This window comes from Contarinia nasturtii, unplaced genomic scaffold (assembly GCF_009176525.2).
Source record: "Contarinia nasturtii isolate CC-2019 unplaced genomic scaffold, AAFC_CNas_1.1 Cnas_scaffold_1182, whole genome shotgun sequence".
Lineage (NCBI taxonomy): Eukaryota > Metazoa > Arthropoda > Insecta > Diptera > Cecidomyiidae > Contarinia > Contarinia nasturtii.
This window is the reverse complement of record NW_022198526.1, coordinates 2174953-2197781: the sequence shown is the minus strand read 5'-3', so window position 1 is coordinate 2197781 and position 22829 is coordinate 2174953. Positions and strand designations below refer to the sequence as shown.

The window sequence follows — 22829 nt, the reverse complement described above, 5'->3', positions numbered from 1 at the left end:
TTTTGAGACAAGCCGGTAAAATGCATTTTTTTATGTGAAGAAATAACTAATTTGGAAAAAAATATATGTCTGCGAATTGTAGATACTTTAATTTAGTTATTGAACAGAAATATTGAAAATATAAAGAAAAACAATTATATTTATTTTTCTTTTTTCACTGTAATATTATTCCGGAATAAATCGTCCAATTGCCGACACATTAAGCACCGAAGTTTCAAGCGAAACACTTTGCATTTGACAGATGTGACAGTTAAAGTCGTATTTGTATCATTGTGAAATTCAACCAAAAATATTATAGATCAGTGAAATAACATAATATTTTTAAATATTTTTGCCATTTTATTGTGAAAAAATAAATAAAATTAAATATGCAGCAAAAATATATCAATCCAATAATTTCAACTTCGATATTTTGTATTGTTTTCCTCAATGTAAAGAATGCGTTCCTGAGCTGTCAAAACTTAAAGTTGTTCAAGTTTCGCAGTGAAAATTCATGAAATATGTCGAGATTTGGGAGCCGAGAATTGGACGACGAATATCCGACATATGGAATTTTCGATGTTACGACGGAAAAATGGAAAATAATAATATATTTTTGGAAATTTCTTTCTTTTGACAATTGTGAAATGAAGCACAATTAAATTCTGCATAGAATTGTGTATAGAATGATATTTTTAGATGAAATCAAAAGTGTTAAATATTAAATTGAAGTTGAAAATTCAAACATATAGTCCGACATTTGGACGAGTGTTCATATAGGAAATGCGTATCTGTTTCGAAGTTGCTATTTTATGTGTCGCCATCTATTGATAAATAGTCAAATTACAAATTTACTATTATCTAAGAGCTCCTTTGCCAAGTCATCATTATAATACTTATATAGGTACATACTTCACAAAATTATCATCAATAATTATTGAACGAATAGCTCTGTGTTGTAACACTGTTGTTCGGTACTATACTGCAATTGTTCGGTACCAGATAATTGTGTTCAAACTAACATCTGATTACGATAGAGACAACCGTTGTGAGTTACTACATATAACAAAATTTCCACTTTTTAGTATACTTCTCAAATTAATCTCCCAGGCAGACAATATATTTGGATTTTGTCATCTGGATATTTCAGCTCATCTGGATGACGTCAGGATGATACGGAGTGAAAACAATAGGAGTGATTGTTATAGTTATTGTGATTGTTATTGTATTTTTATACCTATAACAATCACTTCTATTGTTGTCGCTCCATTTCAGCGCGTGACATCAGCTAGCCAATATATCCCAAATATATTGTATGCAGCTATATCTATCAGTTATGGAATCGTGAACAAAAAATGAAAAAAATTGTATTTTTGACAAAGCAAATGATAAAGATTTCAATTGTATGGTTGGATTTATATGTAATCTTATGATATACTATTGAGTTTGTTAATAATCATTTCATTGTGTGACCTTATTTTTGACAAACACAAACGACAAAGTCAAAAGTAATCAGAATAAAATTGCATTTCGGGCACTTGTATGTGAGTAATTAAGTGAATAACGATAGGCGGTAAAAAAATTACACCCGATGTAGTTATTCATATAAACTTCGTAGGTATTTAATAATAACCTGATTGAATTAGTTTGCTTTGAAAAACTAATAATATCAAAATTTAAATTGTGCCATATTTCAACAATTTTCTACGCTCATTTCAAATATTCGTTTGGGTATTGATATACGATTTTATTACGAACGAACAAAAACACCAAAAACTATGCTACGAACGAACAAATGGACGTTGGTGGACAGCTATGCTTAAACATTGCTTAATATCATTACTTGTCTACCAGTGGACAGTGCCGCTTATAATTTAATTCGTAGAATATTACAATATGTATATCATTTTCTGAATGTAAAGTAGATCGCTTATATTGGGAAACAATAAAAATGTTCTGGAAAAGTGAAGGGCTAAAAAATGTCTTCACTTTTCCAGAGAAAATCACCAGCAAATCGAAAGAATTTTCTAAACCTCAGAGGGGTTCCACATTCATACTCGGACAATCATACGTGTACATCTTATTTATTGAATTCAAATCCGCTTCATCATAAAGCAATATGAATCAATCAACTCGAGAAGAAGTTACTCTGTTATATTCATGTATTGGTTAGATTTCAGCGGGCAACAGCGATTAGACACAATTATTGTATCTTTTGTTAAAACCAGTTTATCACCAAAGATAGCTTGGTACACAGAAACAAATAATCGAGTACGCTTACTCGCACTTGCGGTATTAGCAGAGAGTCTACCCCTCAAAATGAGTTACGCACTCTATTTTACTCTATTTTTTGTGTTAATTTCATCCAAGTGAACGCATCGTAGTGAAAGAAGAGATACGTGTGTAGTCATATATACGTTGAACGCATGCGTCTATGACTACACAATACACATGTATTTCTTCTTTCACTATGATGTGTTAACTTGGATGAAATTAACACCAAAAATAGAATAAAATATAGTGCGTAACTCATTTTGAAGGGTAGACTCTCTGCTAACACCGCAAATGCGAGTAACCGTACTCGAATATTTGTTTCTGTGTATACTATTATATTGTATGTTTTATACCTTTGTTTATATATATACTTTTGAAACGTTGGAATTATAGGAGACGATGCTAGTTATAAATACATTTTGACGAGTCATGACTGATAGCAAATATACAACCATTTCAACTTGGCTATTAATGGTATATAAACTTCGTATGTGAGAACGAGAGTTCAGTATTTAATAAAAATCTGATTGAATCAGTTCGCTTTGAAAAACTTATAATATCAAAATTTTAATTGTGCCATGGAATTGATAAGTGTATCCATTCTTGTGTTTATTTCAATTTTAACACTTTTGTACGCTTATTTCAAATACTCGTTCGGATATTGGAAATCAAAAAACGTACCTTACGACGAACCTTCGATTCCGTTTGGAAACATAAAGAATCTTGGCAAAACAATTCATTTAACGCAATTTGCGAAGAACGCGTACGATAAATATAAGCCAACTGGTGCAAAAATATGTGGACTTTATGTTTTTGCCCGTCCAATGGCACTTATACTGGATCTTGATCTTGTGAAAAGTATATTAATAAAAGATTTCTCTAACTTTTACGAAAAAGGATTTTACTACGTAGGTTTCTGATCAGTGACATTTTACATTAGTTGATATTTGATATTTTTATTGATACACTATGTTAAAATTTACATTTTTGAAATTTAGAATGAAGAAGACGATCCTTTATCAGCGCATTTATTTTCTTTGGACGGTACCAAATGGAAGACACTTCGCGCCAAATTATCTCCCACATTTACTTCTGGCAAAATGAAGTTCATGTTTCAAACTGTGGTCGAAGTTGGGGAACGGTTTCGTGATTGTTTATTTGATGTCGTTGAACAGAACGACGAGCTAGAAATCAAAGATCTATTAGCTCGTTTTTCGACAGATGTTATTGGCACCTGTGCGTTTGGCATTGAATGTAACAGTTTAAAAGATCCAAATGCGGAGTTCAGGCGATATGGTCGTATAGCGTTTGGTGAGCCCAGAAACAGTTTTCTAAAATCAGCACTTGTTGGTGGATTTCAAAAATTAGCAAAGAAATTAAAAGTTAAAGTCATTCGGGATGATGTGTCTGAATTTTTCATGAACGTTGTACGAGAAACTGTGGAATTCCGTGAAAAAAACAACGTGAATAGAAATGATTTTATGGATATTTTAATCAAATTGAAGAATCAAGAAACAACCGATAAAGATAAAGTGATTACGTTAAATGAAGTTGCGGCCCAAGCGTTTGTATTTTATCTGGCGGGATTTGAGACTTCGTCCTCTACGCTTACATTTTGCCTTTACGAATTGGCTATAAATACAGAAATTCAAAATAAAACGCGGAAGGCAGTGCAAGAAGCATTCGAAAGACACAACGGAAAATGCACGTATGAAATGATGATGGATATGCCGTATGTTGATCAAGTGCTTCAAGGTAAATATTTCACTCATTTTCAAAATGAACATATTTCACCATGGTCATACATTTGTTCTGTTCCCTCATAGAGACATTAAGAAAGTATCCATCGATTGGAAATTTGAACAGAAAAGTAGTGCACCATGATTATCGTATTCCCGGTACACAAACTGTGCTCGAAAAAGGAACACCTATACTGATTCCAGCGTACGCAATTCAACGTGATGCTGAATATTATCCAAATCCAGAGAAATTTGACCCTGAAAGATTCAACAGTGAAGCGGCCAAAGAACGGAATCCGATGTGTTGGCTTCCATTCGGGGATGGTCCCAGGAATTGTATTGGGCTCCGTTTTGGCATGATGCAAGCACGAATAGGATTACTTACTTTGTTGAATAATTTTGAGTTTTCACTTAGTTCGAAAACACCAAATCCCTTGCAGTTTGAAGCAAAGCAATTCATTTTGGCTCCAGTGGGTGGTGTATATTTGAAATTAAAACCGATCAAAATGTAAAATGTGAAAACTTATATATAAATAAACTGTTTAATAGTGTGAGTAATGTACCAATTCATAGAAACTAAATTTTAACTTTTATTTTATTCACAAAATTCAAACTTTACACATGTTGTTTTCTATCTCAAACATAACAGTTCATTACATCATTAATATAATAAAAATCGTATAAATATATAAATTGCTTTTATTTGGAATAATTTATTTAACAATTGTTTAGCTCTAGCTATGATACGAACCCTTTTTGGGACACATTCGTAGCTGTAATAATTTCAAGAAGCAACTTTGTTATGTTGATAAAGTTGTATTGGTTTGTGTTTCTGATTGTTTACAGCAGCTCCATCTAGTATTTCAAACGAGCAACCAAATCACACGTGAACAATATAAATGTGTTTTATCTGATCTTCATACTATAATTCAGTTCTATATAAACCTTAACAAAGTTGATATAAATCAAAATCGAGGCAGTTAACTTTTCAACACATTTATTTTTTATCGAACTATCATGGATATGGATCGATTGCAGTGCTTACTGCTTACTTTGTAGAATCTGATTCGAATCCAATCAAAGAATCATATCGCTGTTTGGAAGACATATTTTATATTTTATTGCATCCAATGCATAGGAAATGCCGCAAAATAAATTATGCTCGGGATAAAAGACTCGAAACGAGAATGTGTTTTCTACGACACTTTAGCCAAATTGGTTTATATCTAAGTCAATTTATTTGAATCATGTTTCGGCAATATTGTAAATATCAACAACGATATAAGCATAACGATGGCACTGAAATAGCATGAACAATTCACGATACCAAACGATATGAGTGTGTGTAGCTCTATGGACAAAACGTTTTGAACAATGTAAAATCGCACATGAACGATTCATCGACACCCTCCATATTACACATCATACAGTCACCGTTTCATTTAAACATGAACAGAAGTACCTATGTCTGAATGACAATGAACATACGTGTGTGTGTGTGCGTGCGCGCATTGAAAGTGCATTGTGTGCGTACGACAACGACTATATGTGAAGCGATGAAGTAGAGAAAAACAGATTCGAAATATATATGCATCTAGGACAATTGAGTGAAATTATCCAAAGTGTTGACGACGGGCATTCATTTCCACAAAACGATTCATTACACGACACACCATAGCTATTGCGGAAAAGACTGCACACAAGACCATCAAAACCAGAAGCAAGCTTGCATCATCGTCATCAAACTTACTAGCTCGCACTCCAATCCAACAACGAAAGGTACGGTCTCATTCGAAGTCATTGCAATCGAAACGCAATATGTGGTAAATTCCATATTGTTCACTATTGTTTGGTCCCAAAAATGGAACAGAGCCTGATTTTACATTGGCACAGTGACAGCATTTTGATTGTCAACTTTCTATGTTTCCGATGAATCGGACACTTTTCGATGCATTGAACATCCGAATGAATAAGAATGGAGCCAAAATTTAGGCACTGAGCACAATGCTCGCATCCACTTTAATATAGCACAAAAAGCATATAAAACTCAAATAGAGCTTCAGACGAAATGGCACACAACGAATACAGAATGAAACAGAACAGAAAATGAAGAAAAATCAAAAACAAAATAGGTTAGATCGTAATAAGAGTTGTGACAATGACAGCAGCTTATTTAACCGAAACAGTAGCGAAAACATAAATGCTGGTGATGAGATATTTATATATACATATATAGATATACGAAAGACAAACACAACCACTAGAAAATTGCACGCAGTAACAAGAGATACACACGAAACGTACACAAACTTATCCAAATCAAACTAGGTGCTGCATGCGAGGTAGTGCAAACACTAACAAACAACAACAACAACATGCGATGTTGACATCCACGGCTATTTCGGATGGTGCGATAAAAACTGGAAAATGATGATAACCATCCAATATCGTAAAAGTGAGACTTTAATTTAAGAAAATTGGACAAATTTTTATGGTATCGCCATCATATTTTTTTTATCCTTCTCCATCTCACTCGTTTCTTTTCTGCCATAGATTAGCCACTTGTAAAGCACTTTTGTATCGGTCTTTTGTGCTTAGTGCAGCATCCAAACACTCGTTCGCAACCATTCAAATGATGAGAGAAAAAAAAGAGAGAGAATGAATTGAGTATGTATGTAATGTGTATACAATTCTATGATACAAAAAGTAATGCATCCTAATACCTAATGCTTTTTATGGATAAAAGAAAATTGTGTTTTCATGAAATGGCCAAATAATACCATGCTTCACATGGCTGTAAGTGTGAATCGAAAACGATGTTCATCAAAAGGCGTGCATTTTATAAGATTTTGCCTCACACTCTTCATCGTCACTCTTATCCACGCTCTTTATATCTCCTCAAAAGATCAATACATGATACGAAACATTATTATATATATGAATATACATTGTCCTATCCATCTCCCCCTCTCTTTCTCTACGTTTCTTCAAACCAAATTTCAAATTGCGACACTGCTGTTTAAAGTGAAAGACCAATGCATTGAAAAGACACTTCACTCCAACCGCGCTTATGTTTCACATGTTCTTCGAATCTACTTAATCGTTTTAATATCTTAATAATTGCGGAAAGACTTCCCATCACAACATTTTATTCAAAATCACTGTTTGGAATAACCTTTTGGCACTGAACGCGCTTTAAACTACTCGTCAGTAATTTATTGCCGCTTGAATAAAATGGAATCCTCACATTATTCATTGAAAACAATTAATAAGAAGGCGAGAATGTGAATACATCTATGATTTCTCTAAAATTCATAATATTATGTTACACGTTCGTGGCTTCGTGTTTTTCTTTCATGTATTTGACATGTGTATTCATAATAACATAGCGTAGTATACCATAGAATGCATTTGGATGGTGAATATATGGTATTCACAGAAATATATTCTATGCGAAGAAAATGAATTGCGCTCAAGTTCAAAGATCATACATATCATATAGGAAAATTGCCTTTGATAATAACATTTTCGCCACAGTTCGAACACAGCAACGATGTTTGGGATTTCTTTTCAATAAATTGCGTTGGTGTACTGCAACGAAGCACAAATATAGAACAAAGAGATGAAACTGATGTGAGAATCAATGATTTTCACAATATCTTAAATGTTAACAATTAGAAATTGATGCCAAATGATGGAACAGACCAACCTACTACGTACATTTTGCTTTCTCTGTATTATTTTTTTACTTGTGCATGAACATTTAAATGTTATTCTATAACAAAATTTTCTATTTCCATAGCATTGGCATATTTTTTGGCAGCCATTTCTAATATCGATATTGCCAAATGCCCATATGCACACATATTCCCATATGATTCAAACTCGAAAATGTTTTTGCCAACCCAAACTATTGATTCAATACAAAGAAAACTTTTCGACGATAATTTATAACCTTTTGCATTTGCAAAGAGTAGATGACAATGCTTTATACGTGGAAGTTTTTTTTCTATCTGGTAGATATTTCGAACAATTATTCATCTATGAAGGGGCGGGGGGAAAATCAATCAATGAAAATTGATTCAAAGTTCATCTTATTACGTAGTCTCGTTTCGTCCGCCGAACTATTGACATCTTTCAATTGATGTAATATTGAATGAGCTGTCATCACGGTGGTTTTTTTCTTCTGCTCCATATATCGCATTCATGCCAAAAACAGTTCGTATCCTCGATTGATGCAGCATTTTATTCGGAGATTGAACGTCGGTTAAGCATATACACAGTGAATAAAAAAATCAGTACATCAAATTTGTGCAAGTAATCGCCGTCTTCAAAAATAGAATGGAATAATGGGCGGATGACAGTCATGATGACATAATTGGATCTCGGGCTAGCTAAGCCACATATATATTTGTCGTCGTTCACGTTCAGTAATTTATTGGTCGAATTTGAAATGAAATGCTGTTAAAAAAATATGCGAAAATCCCCGAAATTGCGAGATTTATATACGAAATTTTAGCATATTTAAAGAAAATATCGTCATTTGAATGTAGCGTATTCTCATCGAAATGGATGTTGGCAATAAATACAAATAATAATAAGATGTATAGAAGATTCATTCTTGTACTTAGCGCGACAATTTGTTCATATCCATGCCGTTGGCCATTTTGGAGTTTGCCCTTTAAACAATAAATTAGACGAATTTGGAAGTAAAACGTCGGACATTTCGATAAAATTGTCTAGACACATTTTATTATTTGACGTCTGTCTTATCCTCAGCGCGATTTGAGGAACAGTGATTCGAGTATTATTTGATTATTCGATAATAACTATGCTATTAACCTTTTTGTACTGATGTCGGTGACCCCATACACACAAATTTGAAGTCACCCGCCGAATGTACTTCCTTTGAAGAGATCACAAGATTTCAATCAATTACTGAAAAATGCAAACGACCTCCAATTTGAAGAAGTCAACAGTCAATTTGTACAAATTGTTTTTATTTTTCTTTCACGAAAATCGTGAAACTACGCACGGGAAATAAATCAATGTGAAAATGATGTTGTTATTTAAAATTCAATGATAAAAACGAAATCGTTTTTAAAATCCGCATTTTCGTGCATCTTCTTTTCATCGTCTGTGTATCTATTTTTAAATTAAGTAGAAAATTTCTTCATTTGTGTGTTAGGATGTTGGCGAAAGAATCTGTTGTACATTCCAAACAAAAACTTATGTTTATTGAAAAGAAATATTTAAAACGATTCAATTAAAGAGTTGAACATAAATCAGGAACGGAGGCTTTGCGCCTATTGGGCAATCATTTATTCATATTGATGTTTGGGTTAAATGTGTTTGTTCTTAGTCTTGCATAGGTAGGTACTCAAGTAGTGGCCATAGTGTCGGCAAAGTCGATGACGAATAATTTATTTTCTCTTTTACTGTGTATGTTTTTTTTGTTGCTTTTCGGCAAATCTAGATATTTATCAATGGTTTCGGTGATGAGTGTGACGCGTTTCAGTTTCCGAAAATGTGTCGAACACGACACATAAAAAATTTCACGAGAAAATCAATCGCATTAAAGAAGCAGTGAAGACGGCGCGAACGTTTCGTGGTTGCTACGGCAAATAAATGGCATGGAATAAATACGTTGGAAGAACACACACTTATGTTAACACCTCTCATGTCGACACCTTATTTATAACTTGGTCGTAAGTGTTTTCGATGTATTACTTTGTTATCTTGTTGTGGCATCTTTATTTCGTAACTTTTTCTCCGCATTTTCAATGCGCTGGCAAAATGCTGAACTTCATGCAATAACGATAAACTTGTGTGTACATTGGAACAATAAGACAAAATCCTTTGGGAGCGATTGAAATCTATTTCAATAATTGGATTAAATTATATCGAAAAAGAGAAACTTCCAAAAATAATAATAATGAAAATTGGAAGAAAACAACTCTTAAACGCAACTAATTACGCAGCTGGATTGTGACTCTCTCTCTCTCTCTCTCTCTCTCTCACGAGTCATTCGCATAAGGTTAATAAATTTAGCGAAGCACTTTCTCAACAAGATGGGAACGTTGCCGCGTTGAAAAGCTGTTTTGAATTATTTTAAGCAAGGGGTTTTTTTGTGACCTTAATTAACCAAAGTAAAACGATTTTATCGCATGAAAAAGACATACCACGGTGAGGTACCTTAATCAAAATCAATTTAAACAAATTTTCAAAGTCATAAATTCAGATAAGACTTCAATATGAGATCACATTTACCATGGCATAGGATTACAACGGCAAAATGCGACACATCGACTGGATCTTGCATCGAGGTAAAGGAATTTATTGATCTTTGAAATGCACTTGTTGGTGGGTCGAGTCGCCTTAAGCAACTTAATTTATACATCATGCTCTGTTGTGTAGGGTTTGTTTTATGATTTATTTAACTAACAATTTTCATAACGTATCGATACCAAATTGTACAGCACACAGTGGCTTTATAATTCAAATCAAAAGATCCACGGTAATTTCTTTTAACATATATATAAATGGGTTTTAACATTGTCATAAATTATTTCCCAGGCTTATTTACTTTATTATTCTCTATGCATCGCATCTCTATTGTAGATCAGCGGTGAGTCTATGGCATAGACTCTATGCACAGAGAACGACTAATAGCATTTTTTTCGATTTAAATATAGATTTATTTTGAGACACCGAAACAAAAAGCAAGCAAAGTCAAAGAAAATAACGATTGCTGACACTAGTAAGATATAACTATTGTAAAATCAAAAGACAGCAAAGCAAAATTGGTCGAAAATGCATACCAAGCTTCTTTTATTTATATTTTCAAATCGTGGTTTCTCAAATTATTTTGTTGTTATGGTTTTTTAATTCCTTTGGCCTTTGGGATCACATTTCTCTGTTTTAATGCCGTTAAAAAAATCCATTACACAAGAAAACATCATAATATAATCATCAGATACCGTTTTATTTCACTTTGGCGGGCTAGATGTGTTTATTTTCATTCAAACGAAGTCAAAGAACACGGCGACATCGAGAATAATTGCTGCTAATCGTATCATCACTATCACATTGGTCTCGAATGGAACGAATTCATGATATCAAATCACTTAGGTTTTTGTGTAATATCAAATAGAAGAATCCGAAATGGAATGTCTAGTGACGAATGCATTTGTTGTTGGTTTTGTTTTTGTTTTCTCAGGAATTTCCGCCTTGGATGCATTCTGACTGTTTTATACTTCGAAAATGACTTTTTGATGAAGCAATCGCATTTTGAGAAAACTACAACAAGCATATGCTCGACAAAGTTGAGATATTTTCTGGTTAACAATTTGTATAAAATGGTAGCAAAATAGTTTCAAAAAGTTTTGAAAACAAGAAAAAAAACTGAAAAATTTAATAAAATATTTTTCAAACACAGCTAGGAGTTTTCTCGGTGAAAGTAAGTGAATCGTTCAACAAAAGTGATACAAACCTTTCGAAATGGTATGTATCATTTGAAAACCGCAAGATAAACATACAAAACTTTTTTAACATGGTGAAATCTATTGTACATGAATTGATTGCGAGATCAAAAGTTTTCTATTATTATTATATTGTTTTGTTATATTGAAATATTGTTTTGACGACATTTTTCCATTACGAAAAACTGCCGCTTGTTTCAAACATGAAAACTATTCTAAAATAAGTAATTGAGCTGGATGTAAACGCAAATCGAGTAAATTAAACTCGTAAATTTCCTACTATGTACGAAGTAGTGATCATTAGTGAATAATCAATATCAAATATCATTCATACAAAATGTCAGGCGTAAATTTCAGTGCAATAAAATGTTGCTGTGATGAAAAATAGTTTCTGATTATTTGTCGAATTGAAAACGCCTGGCTGTTGTTAACCATAAAAATATACATGCATACATTTTGTAGTAGTTTAATTGCAAACACAATTTATGAAAAAGTGCATTTGCATCGAGATGAATGGATGGCGTTTTGTGTACGGCGTATATCAATGATTACGGTAAATGTGGTGAATCCAACCATTTGTTCAAACATTATCGGGTCACCACAAACCAAAATCCTTCATAAGCCATTTATTGAGCTGGTTGTTGATAGGCAATGTTCGCTGTAATTCCATTGATATTCAGTGTTCATAATATTAAATAAATTATGTCCCAATTCAAAACATTTAACATGATTTTATGCGCACGATGTGAATCAACGTCGAAATAATTTAATAAAAATATGACAAAAATGAAATGCGTAATCAAGAGACGATACATCTCTCACCACCTTGGCCAACACACACATAATGAAGTAGGCGCACCAATGCATCCATGTATATGTGCGATTGTTTAGTTTGTTTTTGACTTCGTCGAAAGATTAATTATATTTATATTTGGTTTTGAATAGCAGAGAGAGAGAGAGAGAGAGAGAGAGCAAATGCACTCATACAATTTAATCCATGTACGCCACCAACATACAAATAAGGCCAACGCATTTGATGAATTCCGTCATAAATCGATGCAGTGTGATTAATTACTGTGCACATTATGTTTATTTCACAATTTAAACACTGAACTCATTTGATATTCAAATGGTGATGTGTTTGTTATAAGCTGTCGAAACAAACGGAATGAGCTGAATATGTACGTTTTGAGTGTCCTTAAATAAACACTCACATGGAAGCAGTGTTAACAATGCGAATTTGTTTGCTATTCATGAAAATGTTTTCCATAAAAAAATATGAACATATTTGGTGTTTTTGTGCATAAATATAATAACCATGAATATATTATATGGAATATCTTTGAACCAAATTTGAGGAATACACATTACACAGCCATTTAAAATAGTTCCAATGAACTCCGGCTAATGACAAACTATTTACAAAAGCGACATTATGTAGAGCGACACATACAAAAACTGATTGAATTAGATTAACTATAACTTTGTTTGTGCATTAATAATAGTGTTGTTTGTCTGGGGGGTTCATGAAATCAAGTGGTCAATGATTCTGATCAAATTGGTGAAGCCTTGACACATGCCCGAAGTCAAAGTGCTGAAAATCATCATTTTAATAGACTAAATCGAATGAAATTTGATTTGAATTGAAGCTGCTGAGCTGTGAGTCTGCACAAAGTCTGAAAACAGAATTATTTATCTCATTTCGGTTCTGGCGTGAACAATATTTTGTTGTCTTGTTTTGTCTTCATTTTTCTTTTCATTTCTTTTTTCTTCTGTGTTAATTCATAAAACAAGCAGAGCCAAAAATAAACGGAGGAGAAAACAAACAAACCAACTCACTGCATCTCTAAAAGATTAAATGTTACTGCAATCGGTGAAATCAGATATCAAACAGAGACAAACAACGATATAAAATTTGCTATTTTTCTCATGGCATTTTCAAGCAAGATGCAATAAAACTGGATGCACTTATGTCGTTATGCACGCATCAGGTCCATAGAATGGATTTGGTTTTGTTGTTCGGTTTAGTGTGCAAAGCATACTATCCAACATATACATACATACAATTTGTCGTGGTACTAGAGAATGAATGTGCCATTTATTCATAAATGTTTGGCGACGAAAAAAAAGAGAGCATAAACTGTGAATTCCAAACAAAAAGAAAAACGTCGCTTTAAACGACACAAGAAAAATGGAATACATTCGGAGACATGGTGGATGTGATATCACAACTTAGTCTCTTTTTTTAAGTCCAACGAGAAAGAATTTTTGGCAAAAGAGAGCAGAAAAAAAATGAAAACTGGCAGCACATCAACATAATCATAAACAGGAGTAGTTTTGTGCCAACGCAGAAAATAGACGAATAGCTACAACCACGGACACTAGCACTCATACTGTGCGCGCACGAGAGATAGAGAGAGACGTTGCCAATAAAACTGAAGCAGATGTAGACGCCGTGTCGCCAGTTACGGATAAAACGAACCGAAATACCACATTCGCAATTCGCATTAAGAGACAAACAAACACAACTCGCATTTCGCATTCGTATTGAAAATTGTCTCGTTTGCTATTTTCGCCTCCGCACACTCTTCGCTACTCCAAGCAGATGTAGCCAGAGCATAGCGACGGAAAATCACAGTCTATATCATCTACATTGGAAATCAAAAAATAGTATATGATTTTGCATGCATATGTTAGCCAGTTTACTGTCCTAGTTCTATGGCAGCAGTCGCATTTGCTATGGTTAATATAATGTGCAGACTTAAAATGGGCCACAATTTGTACAATTCGACCAAACGGAATTTTGTCGCTCATGGAATTAGCAAATGGCAACGAAAAACATACAAAACCTTATATGTTTGTAGCTGAGATAATTTAACGTTTTAAATTGGTAGTCGGTTGTCAACAGTGGAATTATTCGGGTCTTATTAAATTACTTGCGCCAAGTAAAATAATCGCTTCACAAATACTTATGCTCGAAAAGTTCTTGTTATGAGGTTTTCTATACACTCTCCACTCCGAAAAAACCGCCATTTTTCCCCTTGTAGTACATTTTAAATAATTTATTAGTAAGTCATGCTTAAATACATCAAATTTGATGCAGCCGTAATCTTAATCCTGTTGTTTAAAATGCTTTATGTTTGTTTTCAAAGAAACAAAACAAAACAAAACTACAAAAAAAACAACAACAGCGAAGACAAACGATGACACCGAAAAAACGACGAATGCGATGTGAAGAGTAACAAATAAAGCAATGTTTTAAACCCAAATAAGTGGTGAAGAAGCAATTAAAAATATAAACGAGATAAAGTGTCACCAAATAAATGTTGAGCACACACTTCTGACGACTCAATTTGCATATGAAAAATGTATTCTAATTATCTTTCGATTCTTGATGAACACGGCATAGTGTGAGAAGAGAGAAAAAAAAATCGATTTCCATTATCAGTCAATAATAGTGCGACTCTCAACTGTTCAATCACATTCTCTTTTGTTGTTTCATCTCTGATCGCACAAAATTGCTACTACATTTATTTTTATGCGCCTCTTTTATCTATGTCGATGGATTTATGTTTATATATAATATGTGTGTGTTTGTTATTGATTCCTCTTTTGGCTTTCTGACGCAACGATGCATTTGTTATCCAATCATTTTCACATCCAATCAACCGATACTTTGACATCGCAAACACAGCGCGACACTAACTCGAGCAATAAACAGCCGTAAATATAAACAGAGAATCCAGAGTGTGAATAAAACCAGAAGTATGTAGATGACATAGAGCTCGCTCACTATACATCGTCCATAAATAAGTTACCAAGTTCAATAAACACGGCCAAACCGAAACTTCCCTCGTTCGGTCGTTCGTTGGTTCATTTTCTCTCTTTCGCTATCTATTTCTATCTCACTCTGGTTGTCACTGTATGTTCAGATAATTACATGGAAAATGAAGCAGCATTTAATGTTAATGCGGTGGCAAACAAACTCAAAACGTTCGACTATGAAACCAACTTCAGCCAGCCGTTTCGCATCGACTCGTTTTTTTTCCACTTTTCGAAATATGCTCCAACAATCCATACCATCAACGGTGTGCAGTTTACATGGTCAAGTCTTACCTATATCGGCTTATATTCGCAACGAGACCTGCAAATATGCAACCATTTATCACAATCGATAATTTTTTTTGAATGTATGTGCACCGTTGGACGTTGGTCACCGCTTCTGGCCACTTTAATACACACATCATTATGGTTGAATATGAGCCTATAATTGTCAAAATGATTGTCGCATCAAAATCAACAAAATCAATATGAAAGAAATGAAATAACCAAACCTGAAACCAAAGTGATTAACGGTATTAATAGGCAATAATTCTCAGCATTCAATCGAAGCGAGACAACATAATGCATTTCGTTCAATCTTAATGCCGACGTTCAAATGTTATGCATTTATAAAAAAAAGCCTTGTTCACATCGTCTTCGACAGTAAAATATGCAGTTTAAAGAAGTAATTTATGGATGAAGTGCATCCTTCGTTCAATCGAGATCTCGTTTGTGATTTGCCACCGATTTGGAATTCGTTGCATTATCTTATCGTTTATCGTTTATCGCTAATAATTTATCGATCAATTTTCAGATGGCTTTGCCCTTGGGTTGAAGAAGATTCTCTACAGTGCGATCATTCTCATTATGTTTCAGTTTAATAAATTGATTTGATAATGATGATAAATGTAAAATCGATTACGAATAGGAAAACTGTGGTCACTGTTTTTTTCTCCCCTCATTTGAATTGCAATCACTTTGCTTCAGATGAGAGCCGATTAATAAAAAAATATTCATCATCAGCAAATTTAATTTAAAGAATTAAGTAAAGTTCGAGAAGTTGACTGCTTATATTAAAATAGCATCAAGTTAAGCGAACATGTCTCCTGTTATTGTTTTAAAATGGCACTGTATATGTGGCGCATGGAGAGAGAACATTCCAGATTGATGCAGTAAATTGCAAACGAGTGCTATGTACTGAATTAAAACATTTTCCGGTCAATAACGCAAACATGGAAGTTAAAGATAAAATGCATTAGATACAATGGCATATACAATGCACGGGTTTGGTCAATCTTGGATTGATGGATGCTTGTACAGATAAAATTGATAAGTACACACAATATGCATTGAGATCGTTGTTTTTTTTATCTCGTCAGTCTCACTCATTCGGTGCTGATATATTTGCCAATTCTCTGTTGAATTGCGAGACAATTTGATATGGTCGATATTTATTTGAACCAAGCCGATTGATGAGAACATTCATTGCATATAACTTACGCAATTCGTTTGCATTGTTTCAATCTCGACGTGTGCCAAATGGAAGATATTTGCTAAGAGGTTAACGGCAATAATCACATTTTCGAATAAACATGCTCAAATATCCCAATGTAACCATTCATCTATTGTTTTAGTGTCGTGTTGTAGTATGCCACGCATATGTTTTGTACATAGCCAAAAATGACTGGATTCCGCCAATTTCGAACACGTTTCAATTCAAGTGGTAAAAATTACCCCTTCAAACATAGACATTCAAGAGTGAAGCTTTTGAGCAACACTTGTCTCCAACCACAAATTCACATTCACTCATTCACGTGGCATTTCAGATGGATAAAAAATCTATGCTGCGGACAAAACGCTTTGAACAATTTTCAACGCTGTTCCAACCAATGAAAACAACGTAAAAGCGGTCTCATACGAAATAAACAACGGCACAAATTATCGTCAATACAAAACGGTACGGTGCTGTTACACACAGAGACACACATCGTATTGAACGAATGTCGAGCGAACAGCACAGTGTTAGCGGTAGAACTGAGTCGCAATATAATGGGAAGTATGCTAGCTGCTTTCGTATCGTCTATTCATTCTCCTTCGGGATGCTGTAGCATTCGTATCGTTCGTCCGTTTTTTTGTTGTTCGTCAAGCATCAAAAGGAAATTAAATTCTTATAAAATTTCAATGATTCAGATGAATTGAAAGTGAAAATCTTTGTGTGCTTTATCCTAAATGAATTTTCATGTTTATTTAAAAGTTTATGGAAAAAAATTGTAAAATTGGCCAACATTTTGTAATATAAATTCAAACTGAGAAAAAAAAAGAACTCGTGAAACCAACATCTATTGAATGGTGTGATTTTTTCTTTTCAGTTTGCAACAAAACTGAATAGATCGCAGCGATTTTTGGACGGATAAAATTTTTTTGGTAAAGAGATAAAATAATTGCATTGAATAAGTGAAAATTATGAACTATTTTTTTTTCTTCAAAAAAAATTGGCGAAAAATTGAAAATGAATTCCGTTATTTCACCGACCCTTGAAAACGTAATCGAGGATTAAAATTTAGTGCATTGATATGCTTTTTTGGTTGAATGCAGAAAAAAAATTAGTGCAGCAGAAACAACTTTGAGATAACAATAATAAATGTTGACGTGGAGAATAACGTGCATAAACAAATAGGAATTTATAGTGAAATAAAGTTATAAAAAAAAACAAATAACGTGTTAAAAGGGGGATATTCGACCAAAACGAAAAAAAAAATTTGTTCGTTCACAACAAATTGGAAAAATTCCAAAGCGATTTATAGTTTTCGTGAAGAAAAAAAAACGGAAAATTTTGAAATATTTGAGTTTGTTCGCTCGAAAATCCAGAGAAACGAAATCACTTTTGGTTCAGTAGAGAGAAACGAGAAAAAATACAATCGATTGGATCAGCGCGAAAGCGAAAAAAACGCGAACGAAGCGCGTGATATTGATAACATTATTTTCAATTTTCAATTGTGGCTTGTTTTTGTAAATCGATGTATTTCTGCAATTGAGTGCGGATATAATAAAAAAAAACCAACAACAAAAGAGAAATTCATTGAACGCAAAAAGTGAAAAACTTCCGATATATTCATTGCAATCGAATGGATAATATTTTTTCGTGGGATTAATTGCTTGCAACAATCAAATCGATCGACTCGTTTTTAAATTATGTAAGTTAAATTTTTGATTTGCAAACATTATACTACTGTTGTTTGAGCCAAATTGAAATCAGAATCTGCGCTAATAGAGTAAAAGAGATTTTGTATGTTTAAAATGTGATGAACGTCATGCTGTCGATGGATTGATATTCAGCCAAAAAAGAGACTATTTTATTACGCTCGTGAAATTATAAATGCATCAATCACAAATTGATATGTATATTTATTTATTGTAAATAATTTGATAGTAATTGTGCTCATTTCAAGTATGTTAACACATTGAGAATGGTGGTGGTGATTTTAAAAGTTCACTATACTCGTATGTAAAACCAATTTGTTGAAAAATTATGTGGCCAAGTTTTTATCTCAGGTCGTTCAAGTGCCGCTGTTGATGTTGCTGTTGAAAATCGTGTTAAATATGGTATTGCATTTCCCCGTTACACAAAAACTTACTCTTTGCTAATGTAATCTAATTTTATTGCGGCCACTTTTTCATTGACGTAAACTGAGAAAGGCGTTGCACTAAATAAAAAATTGTTGTAATGCGAGCAAATGAATCATAAGAAGAGCCACTCGATTTCCACTGGGCTGATGACTTATTCATTGCTTGAAAAGCGGTCATGTAATTTGCGTTTGCATAACAGCCCATTTTCCAATTAGAACCGAATTTTTTTAGACTGTACGACGGACAATATGATACGACGAATGTTCTGCTTTATATTAGTAGACAAGATCTCCGTCGACGCCAGTTTAGCGAAATGGGATAACGAAGTAGAAAAAATGCCATCATCAATAAATTCTATCGCCAACTCACACACATACAAAGTAACCGCGCTGCTGATTGTTGGGTTGTCTGTAATTTCGTTGTGAGTGGCGCACGAGAAATGCGCTTTTTTTCATCCTGATCCAAATGAAAGGCTAATTTATCATTATCACAATTTACAAATTCACATACTTGTCCCATTTTTACTTCTTTCGCTAACCGAAACCGAAATGCCGAAAGGAAATGGTATTGCGAAGCAAAGGAAAATGGTATTGTCACATATTCGTGTGTTGGGGAGCAATAAATCTCTGGTCGACATTTAAAAATCTTTATTGCTGTCGTTGCACAAAGTGTGTGTTAACGATCGTACATTTGCACCGTCGCTAGATGTCGAACATCTCATAATTTTTATTCGTTTCGACTTCGACTATGGTCAGGACGGCTGTGACTACAACTATGCGTTAGTGTGGTGTCGATTTTCTTAGTTTTCGATAAATAATTGCTTTTTCAAAAATTCACAGAAAATATATATCATAAAAAGATTCGGACACCGAAATTCTTTTTAGTATTTTCTTCTTATTTTTTTCTTGTTCGTGGCTTGTTCTTTCTCTTCTCCTTCTCACCCGTTGAGAGTCAACATAAATTTTAGCTGAAAACAGCTTTAAAGTAACCTTAATTTTTGTTGTTTCCAAAACTTTGCTGCCGTCCATAAAACAAACAAACGTAAGTGAGGAAAAAAGGCGATCCAATACATTTTAAAATTTCACGTCATACACGAAATAAATCTAATTCGTTGTCAAAATGGATTTGCTATAATTTCAAGAGGTAGCCATAATTATCGTGCTGTGCAATGTATACGAGAATAGAAGAAAAAAGGTGTACACGGTACAACCTTCAATTGATTGATTGGATTTTCAGAATTCACTAGAGATTTTTGTCGTGTCGAATCGTTATCAGTGATTGGCATTAATAAATGTACACATCATGCATCAGCAGCATTCAAGGGTCCACTTGACGAATTAAAGTGCAATTGATTTCACAACTAACAAATACGAATTTCCAAAGAATAAAAAAAAACTGCTATGTAGTCATCCCAAATGTATTTAAACAAAATTGATGAGAATATCATCGCTATGTGTGTTTGCCGCTTGGACGCAATAATAGCATTGAAGTAAAGAAATTAAATAAGAAAAATAAACGCCGTACATGGATTTAGTTTGGCATGAGTTGCTGACTTTTTATGTATAGAAATCCAAAAACCATCGACAATATTTGTAGTGTATCGCTGTAATATTTGTAGAAATCAAATTAACTGACAAACAAATGTGAGAAATGCTTTTGATGAATGCACGACTGACAATAAGAGATGTACTTATCGCTTTTGTTTTTATAAAATAAATCTGGTTGCTAAGATTCCATGTCTTGTTTAAATATTTTTGATGCTTATCTTATTGAGTACATTCACTTGTTTGCCGACGGCAGCGACGACGGCAGCACAACACAAGCCTCGTTCATTTTACGGTCTTTGCTCATTTTCAATGTGAATAATGTGCGTGTGTTATAGCAACGCATTGAAGTAATTGTGAAATCAATTAATCATTGTTTAATCAGAAATTTGTCGAAATGCAATGCATCATCGCTTGCCGACGATCACGATTGAAATGGTGGGCGTTTGTTTGAATACTTTACATACAATGGAAAAATGACGAGTTGAACAAGTTAATTTTTAAAATTCCGGTTTTATTTTACCTGGTCTCTTCTGATCTATATATTTCAATATATAAGCTATGACATAGGCACAATAAACTTTTGAAAATAAACCATCCTGAACACACACACATACAAAAAAATCTCAACTATTTTTGGAATTTTATGCAGCAAAAAACAATATATATTTCGAAAGTAAATTCGAGACCATCATAAAGTTTTAATTAAATTTTTGTCGAAAGACATCATTTTTGCTATCAAGTGGTCGAAATAATACGAATAAGTTCAAAACAATGATGAAACACAACCTGAACATAAAAAAACTCCAGCGAAGGCTCTGAAAGAACAACACAAAAAGCCATCCTATTAAATTTCAATTATTATGTAATGCGAATAATGAAATACTCATTTTAATTGTGTTTGTGGTTTTTGCCCAAAACGAAGAAAAGAAGAAAAAAAAAACAAGTGCGGCCATTAGAAAAGGAAACACAAACATCGTGCGGCGTAATTTGTGTTTAACCCGTTGAAAAGGAATCAGATAGCGATTTCGATTACATTTTCTGGGTCGAATTCACTAAAAGACCTGACCACAGACAATGTGCACACAATTGCCGAGATGCGAAATTCAATTATAATGCTTGAGAAATTTCTTTGGTTGCCGCTCTGCATCTCTTCTTCTTTCCCTCTCCCTCTATCTCTGACTTTTTCTCTTATTCGTACATCTATCTATGTACAATGTGTATCTGTCTTTTGAGTGCACCTTTTGCCATTTCGATAAATGACCGACTGACTTGCAGCGCAGCGCAAAAGAATCCATACCGACAACAGAGCGAAACTCTGGCGAATAAGTGTGTTGGAGGGAAAACAATTAGCTGAGAAAATAATGATGTTTATTTTAATAAATTCACATAGTCTGGTCTCCGAACAAACCCACTAAACAGACAACACATTGTAGGATGCCTCATGCACAGTGATACAAAACTGAGAATGCGTTTTGTTATTTTTCCAGCTGCAATCCATATCGTTGCATGTTTCGTATGATAATAAATTTTAATAAATTGCTTCGTTTTGCCTTTTTTCCTGAACGCTTATATTGGAGTGGTTCTCATCATTTAGCGTTGGAATGAAATGAAATGAGAAAAAAAATATATGATTCCTTTTGTTTCCATCTTTTTGACTCTTTGACTGGAGATAGTGGAGCGCCCAACTTAACCATATTGGCATGTTTGTATGTGTGTAAGTGGATATGAGTGAAATAAAACGGGATCGGACATATAAGTTGTAATCAACACGCCGATGCCCATTAAAGTGTGTGTATTATCGAGTGTAAGGTTAACAAAAAATTATTCCAATTCTATAACATACATTGAATACACATTTTAGAATTCAAAACTATATATGCATTTCTGTGGGCTTCTCTGGTTTTTTATTTTGTTCCTTCTTTTGTCTCTTTCTCTTGTTTTTCTCACTCATTTTGAATTTAGTTTCGTTTTGTTTACAAACAAATTACATGCAATCCATAACGTTCATTTTGATTGCAGATCGACGGTGGTTGCTTTTGTTCGGTTCGCTTGTGTTCCTAGTCCGCATTCATTTGGTGTGTTCATTGTCGATTTCAATTGGAATGTCTATGTACGATATATGCGATTTATATATATGGGTGCTGTAGAATATGGAATCGTCTGTGTTGAGTCTTTCGGTTGGTCGGTAATTTATGGTTGTACAACCAATATTTCTCTTCATTCATTTCGTGTGGCTTTTGATTATTCGCTTTTTGTTCGCAATTCAATTGCCGCATAGTGGCTGCTGCCGTTGCTCGACTCTTTTATGAAATATGAATTGCATGTACAATTCAAGCGCAACTGGAAAAAGTACGAAAGAG

The 22829-nt window shown here is 33.7% G+C and overlaps 2 protein-coding genes across 7 annotated transcripts in view; both read left to right on the top strand.

Annotated features, from left to right (window-relative positions):
• Window positions 1-2758: 2758 nt before the first annotated feature.
• LOC116344794 (cytochrome P450 6a9-like) lies at window positions 2759-4573 on the top strand. Its single transcript, XM_031773540.1, has 3 exons — window positions 2759-3161; window positions 3252-4008; window positions 4080-4573. The coding sequence occupies exons 1-3, from the start codon at window positions 2832-2834 to the stop codon at window positions 4502-4504; spliced, it is 1512 nt and encodes a 503-aa protein (XP_031629400.1). The 5' UTR covers window positions 2759-2831; the 3' UTR covers window positions 4505-4573.
• A 12832-nt stretch (window positions 4574-17405) lies between these two features.
• Window positions 17406-22829, top strand: part of LOC116344740 (protein madd-4) — a 68650-nt gene continuing 63226 nt past the window's right edge. For all 6 annotated transcript variants that reach the window (XM_031773458.1, XM_031773462.1, XM_031773460.1 and 3 more), the window contains exon 1: window positions 17406-18489. The gene's annotated coding sequence lies outside the window, so the exon portion shown is untranslated. The remainder of the gene's footprint in view (window positions 18490-22829) is intronic.

Coding starts and splice junctions, on each gene's coding strand:
- LOC116344794 (XM_031773540.1), top strand. CDS start 2,832: ATGGAATTGATAAGTGTATCCATTCTTGTGTTTATTTCAATTTTAACA. Junction 3,162..3,251: donor ACGAAAAAGGATTTTACTAC/GTAGGTTTCTGA, acceptor TTTGAAATTTAG/AATGAAGAAGACGATCCTTT. Junction 4,009..4,079: donor TGTTGATCAAGTGCTTCAAG/GTAAATATTTCA, acceptor GTTCCCTCATAG/AGACATTAAGAAAGTATCCA.